This window comes from Branchiostoma floridae, chromosome 3 (genome assembly GCF_000003815.2).
Source record: "Branchiostoma floridae strain S238N-H82 chromosome 3, Bfl_VNyyK, whole genome shotgun sequence".
NCBI classification, from domain to species: Eukaryota; Metazoa; Chordata; class Leptocardii; order Amphioxiformes; family Branchiostomatidae; genus Branchiostoma; species Branchiostoma floridae.
This window is the reverse complement of record NC_049981.1, coordinates 15,946,810-15,952,809: the sequence shown is the minus strand read 5'-3', so window position 1 is coordinate 15,952,809 and position 6,000 is coordinate 15,946,810. Positions and strand designations below refer to the sequence as shown.

General features: G+C 41.4%; 1 protein-coding gene across 11 annotated transcripts in view; it reads left to right on the top strand.

The window, feature by feature from the left end:
• Positions 1 to 355: 355 nt before the first annotated feature.
• Positions 356 to 6,000, top strand: part of LOC118410793 (WD repeat-containing protein 7-like) — a 29,151-nt gene continuing 23,506 nt past the window's right edge. For 9 of the 11 annotated variants that reach the window (XM_035812604.1, XM_035812612.1, XM_035812611.1 and 6 more), the window contains exons 1-8: positions 356 to 483; positions 1,456 to 1,621; positions 1,945 to 2,051; positions 2,568 to 2,646; positions 2,807 to 2,981; positions 3,527 to 3,597; positions 4,060 to 4,110; positions 5,475 to 5,594. In XM_035812604.1, coding sequence (XP_035668497.1) covers positions 1,463 to 1,621; positions 1,945 to 2,051; positions 2,568 to 2,646; positions 2,807 to 2,981; positions 3,527 to 3,597; positions 4,060 to 4,110; positions 5,475 to 5,594 — 762 coding nt within the window. In that variant the 5' untranslated portion in view covers positions 356 to 483; positions 1,456 to 1,462. The remainder of the gene's footprint in view (positions 484 to 1,455; positions 1,622 to 1,944; positions 2,052 to 2,567; positions 2,647 to 2,806; positions 2,982 to 3,526; positions 3,598 to 4,059; positions 4,111 to 5,474; positions 5,595 to 6,000) is intronic. The other 2 variants (XM_035812613.1, XM_035812607.1) reach the window with 1 other exon arrangement.

Sequence of the window (6,000 nt, the reverse complement as noted above, 5' to 3'; positions counted from 1 at the left end):
TCAGGTCCAGGTTCAGGTCCGGACCTGGACCTGATCCTCTGGACCTGAACCGGACCTGGACCTGAATTTTCTGTACCGGTACCCAGCCCTAATGTATACCACCTATGCCGGGTTTAACATTGTCACGAATAGTATCATTCCGCCGGAGATAAAGTGTCAAAAATTCAACATCGTCAATCATTAATGTTATGCTGAATCAAGGAAAAGAAATCTAAGATAGTATTGGATGAGTAAAGGGAATATATCATGGGTACACGAATAACTGTTAAACATTTCTCTTGACAAAGCAGAATCGACATTCATCAGCAAAAAGGACTAATTTTCGTCGAAGGAGTCATATGACTCACACCCGTGAGGCGGTTTCAATCAAAGATGGCGGCCAAAATTATTCTGTTAACAATTCTCGCATTGGAAAAGGCGTAGTTTACAGCGAATTAGCGGTGTTTTGAGTTTCTTTGAACACAACTGTACGTCGAAGCAGAGGTATTGTTCGTATTGTAATCTTCATACTGTTCCTGCGTAAGGTATCAATCCGACAGAGCGCAGTTTTACCTATTTTTCATTGGCGATGTTTTGATTCTGTAGGTGGGAGGGGGGCGGATCCAGCCTCTGGTGGGAGGGGGGCGGATCCAGCCTCTGGATACCGTACACCGAGATTGATTTAACTGTAACAGTGGTGTTCAAGGACTGCTAAACCGAAGACGCCTAACGGCTTAAGCCTTTATGGCCGAACGGTTTGCACGTTCGATTTGTGATCCGGCTGCCCGGGTTTGGCGCGGGTTCGAATCCCGGGAGTCGGGGTGTTGTTTCTTTCTGTTCTTACTCGCCCCTGCCAATTTCTACAATGGTTCCCACGCCGGCCCTGTGAGTAACAGGCTAGTATGTGCCACACAGGGATGTCGATCTCGGAGATTCGAGGACGAATCTTGAAAAGAAAAGGGGGAGTAGTGTAACAGTGGTGTTCAAGGACTGCTAAACCGAAGACGCCTAACGGCTTAAGCCTTTATGGCCGAACGGTTTGCACGTTCGATTTGTGATCCGGCTGCCCGGGTTTGGCGCGGGTTCGAATCCCGGGAGTCGGGGTGTTGTTTCTTTCTGTTCTTACTCGCCCCTGCCAATTTCTACATAACCAACATTATTTTTAACATATACAATTTTTAAGTTTCTTGTCAGGGGCATTGGTAGACAAGTAGAATGTACATACTATCCAACCATACTGTAATTTGATAGAGACTGACAAACTAACATAAGATTCTGTGCTTCAAGTTGTATAACGCCACTGGGTAGAAATCTCGATCATAGTACTCTCTGTCGACAAAAATCACCATGCTGGGAATGTGTTACGGTGGTCTCATATTTACATGAATCTTTTAATTAGTTATTCCAAATGCACTGCGGTAGTAACGTGTTTAGTATGTGAATTTACATTTTTACATTTGTTTTGTACCCATACAGGTAGAACATGGCCTCCAACAATCTAGCGGTACCCATTGTCCTGTGGGGCCATGTGCCCCCAACCCACTGTATCTCCGCCATCCTCCTCACCAGTGATCAGCGTACCGTGGTCACGGGATGTCACGACGGACAGATCTGTCTGTGGGATCTCAACGAAAACATGGAGGTTAGTGAATCGTAGACCTGTACACGTGATTGCAAGTGGTGTTTGCGTGATATACATGTAGAGGTCTGCGTACTCTACTACTCGCCACATCTGGTTCATATTTCATGGAGTCAGGGGCCTGGGCTCTTGCCTGAGTCTGGACATGATTTTAAAAGAGTCATATCATCCTTTAGGAAGGGAATGTAAAGCCTTGTTAGTTTGCTACCCAACATGTTCATGTTTACACATACACAAGCAATGCTCTATCCTCGTAAAGACTGAAATTGAAGGTTGAAAAGGAAACACTGTGTAAGATTAACGTAATTTTTATTTTGCATTTCCAGTTGGTGCCCAGAAATATGTTGTTTGGCCACACGGCAAAGATCACATGCTTGGCCAAGTCTACAGACACATGGGAGAAGTGCAATGTTGTCAGTGCTGCTGAAAATGGGTCAGTATGTATTCTAATGAGATGATCACTTGATATAGTGACTGTATACGTATAGAACTTACTACTGCAAGGATTAGATAAGTGGGGAGAGTGCTTGCTTTGCATGCAGTACATGTATGTCGTGGGTTCAATCTTTGTCCAGGTCATACTAAAGGATTTTAGAAAATGGAACATACTGCTTTCTCTTCTTTTTCTGTGCACTCAGCACTTGTTATGAGATAGAGTATGGTACATTTAAGTGAACACTCGCCAGCACAATTAGACTAGCCCCTTGCTGTCTGTGCGTTCACATACAATATACATGTGGCCCAAGGGTAATAGAAATGTAGATGACACATGTCATGACTCCTTCAATGGTCAGGAACAGTTGTCAATGAACTGACACCTGTTATGCCTCCCTGATTGGTTGGGAGCTGTGGCCAATCGCTCCATAGAATTTCCTGACTAGGACACTTGCATTGTGATTGACTTGTGATGACTATGTATTTGAAATCAAACTTTAATTGTGTTTTACAGAGAGTTGTGTTTGTGGGACGTTAGTGATGGAAGATGTATTGAGCACACCAAGCTGTCAGGCACACATACTGCAATATATGTAAGTTGTATCTACCTAACAAACTCAAACTAAAGTGTTGATTTTGTTGTAAGGTAAGGGAAATAGAATATGAGCGTAGCAACAATGTACATATGATTCTCTTATGAAATTAAGCATTTCAATTACATTTGTACAAGTCGTATGTCATCTTTTTTCCCAGCCGTACCAAGTTGGTAACAGTAGTTCGCGTGAATACCGACTGATTTGTCATGGGTACTACGCCGAGATTCTTATCATGGATGCCAACAGTCTGGAGGTGCTGTTCTCCCTGTCCTCCAAACTCTCCCCTGATTGGATCAGCTGCCTCTGCATCCTCCGACCAATCAAAAGACACGGTAGGAATTGATGTGACATTTGTGCAAATGAGGGGTTGTGTGGTGTAACTGCAGGGTGTTTTGCCAGAGGTTCTGGGTTCAAATCCTGTCATGCTACCAATCTTTTGCTCTTGGGAAAGGCACTTTTCAACTTTTGTCATTCCACCTATAGCTAGGTGTAAAAATGGGTGCCTGGCTTTAGTTGGGGAAGCAAAAGGTGGTGGAAGGAAAGGGTTGGCCCTGCCTCCCAATACCGTGCCCCAGACACAGTGGATAACAACCCACTGCCCCTACAGCCTCAAAAAGGCTATGGCACTGCATTTACCTTCAGGCAAATGTAAATGACACTCTACAAACTCAAAGTCAGCATGGTAATTCACTTTTCTGTGAACTTACATAGCCAACGGATATTGCATTTCCAGATTTGTTTGCTCCATATTATCAGCAGTAACTGCAATAAATATGTACAGTGTATGAAATAAAACTTAACTTCAACAAAACAAAAGAGGAAAAATACACAAAAATGTAGCATTCACGTGTTGTATGTTGTGTTTTCTGTTGGACAGAGGATGTAATAGTAGCTCTGTCTACAAGCGGAACTCTCAAAGTGTGGACATTAACAGGACAGGAGACTAAGGTAATATCAACTATTACACACAATAAACAAAATCACACTCGTTCAGTATGGGACAAGCCATCATTTAGTATTGGGGATTTCTGTTAGACCGAAGAGACAATACCTTGTCAAGAGTGACTGAAAAATATGTTTCGATATATTACACAATGAAAATCCTAGCAGTGAAAATAAATCTATTGTTAGTCCTCGGTCATTTCCAAATGTCCCCAACAATTGCCATTGGTTTTTCCCATAATGTTAAAGTGTAAAAAAAGGTTTTTGCACCTGCTCTGACAGTTTATGTTATGCATGTTGATAAATTATCATTTCTTGCACAGAAATTGCATGTTTTAAGGTGCACTTTTCAGCATGCCAATTTATATTGAGAGATGCCTGATAATGAGAAAAAAAACGTTATGATCTATTTTAAGCTGATGTAATCTGGTATATTGCTGTTGTACGTTTTCCCCCATATCTTGACAGCCTTGGAGACGAAAGTTACAGATTGGAGGAGCGCACGAGAAGCGGGTGAAGGTCGGAACATTATACGCTAAAAATCGTTCTCTTCTTTTCACTTGTCCTGCTAGCATCCGTTCATGGTGGAGGGCACAGTCAGCATTGACTTCCTATCTTTTCATTCAAACAGCTTTCTAACTCTTCTTTTAACATTCTGGTCAATGTACATGTAACAGACATCTATGTACATAATCTTTCTAGATAACATATATCTACCACCCAGAAAAAACGCATCTGAGGGCTGTGATGTACTGTCCCCCATTATTGCGCATTCCTACAGACTCTAAACTGTGCATATTTGGGGACTACTGCACTAAGAGTGTTGCAGTTACACATTATCCATATTGCTTCTCATGTTCACCATAGAGTGACTCACACTGACTGACAAGATATAAACAATGTGATCAAAAACCTTATTTGCCTGAGTAACAAACTACAATTCATAATGGCATATGAAAAACTGTAAATATTTCATGCAGGTATGAGATCTTGCAACGCTTTGTTTTTCATATATAGTGAGTGGTGGATATATATAATTGCTGATAAATGTTAAATTGACCCTGAGGTTAAACTTAACTGCCAGGATATCCTTTGCATGGCTTAGCAGAATCTATACAGGGGACAAAGACTAACCTCTGACTCCTTTTTAACCTCACAGCAGTCAGTGTCAAGTCTCTCTCTGTTTCACCTCTGTTTCAGTACTAATGATGTCATGGGTCAAAGGTCATGTTGTACTATCTTGTATAAGGTGGTTCATGATATTAAAACTGTGCATGCCCATTGTGATTCATTGTGGGCTGAAGGCTCCTGAGATGTTAACAAAACACAATCGGACATGTGTTAAACATGATCCAGATAGTGTTTCAAGTTAGGGGCCTTCACCTTTGACCTTGCAAATGTGCAATTCAAACTGTGAACTGGCTTGTTGCAGATATATGTATCAAAATGCTTCTGGTTAAACATTTATCTTTGCATGTTGATTCCACAGCGATATCTAACCCTATGGAATTGTTTTGTTTAATATGTTTGATGTTCGCTGTACTTGAAAAAGAACACGACAGACAGATTCTCAGAGATATGTATGTATTGTTGTTTGATATGTTCTCAGACATAGTTATTAAAGCTCAAGGTTAGAAGGTTTTAAAATCATAGTAAAAATTGGAATAATCAAGACCATGTACAAAGAGGACACCTTATCATAAAGTTTATACAATTTGTACTCTTTGTACATGATCTTGATTATTCCCATTTTTTAATGATTTTAAAACCTCCTTCCCACTGATTCATCTTCAATTCAAGCAATAAAGATTCAAACCTACAGCCTTCCCACTTTGATTCTTTGAATTAAGTGATGAAGTGTGATTTTTTTTGGTTACTTGAAGGAGTCGGAGCCAATCTTTGAGACGGAATCGAAGCCCCTTCGCTGTCTGAATGCCAAGACACTAGCATGCTGTCAGTTCACCCAGAGAACAGTTCTCATCGTGTGCAGCAACTACTGGCAGGTAAGGAACATGACACATGTTTAGAATCATCCCACAAACTTTGCCTTCAACCACTCTGCAACCAAAAAGTCGGCACTGTACATGTGTAGGGGCCTTAGAATCCGTCATGTTGTTGCTCCATTCCACTCTAATGGACCGATCCCGATCGAACGTATATCGAACAAATAGAACAAGGTGGAACCCCGTATTCTATTTCGAACACCTCCGTCAAAATGAGCCCCAGTTGAACAGAAATGGCCAACGAAAAATGCTAATGCTATTCTTTGTTGAAGACTACGCCCACCGAGAATAGGTATTGTGGGAGGGAGAGCCACTGCATAGCATTACATTGATGTTAGGCAGGTTGTACGTGTAGAGTAGGGTATGTATAGTCTTGTCTTTCCTGACAATTAAAAATCTAGTGACG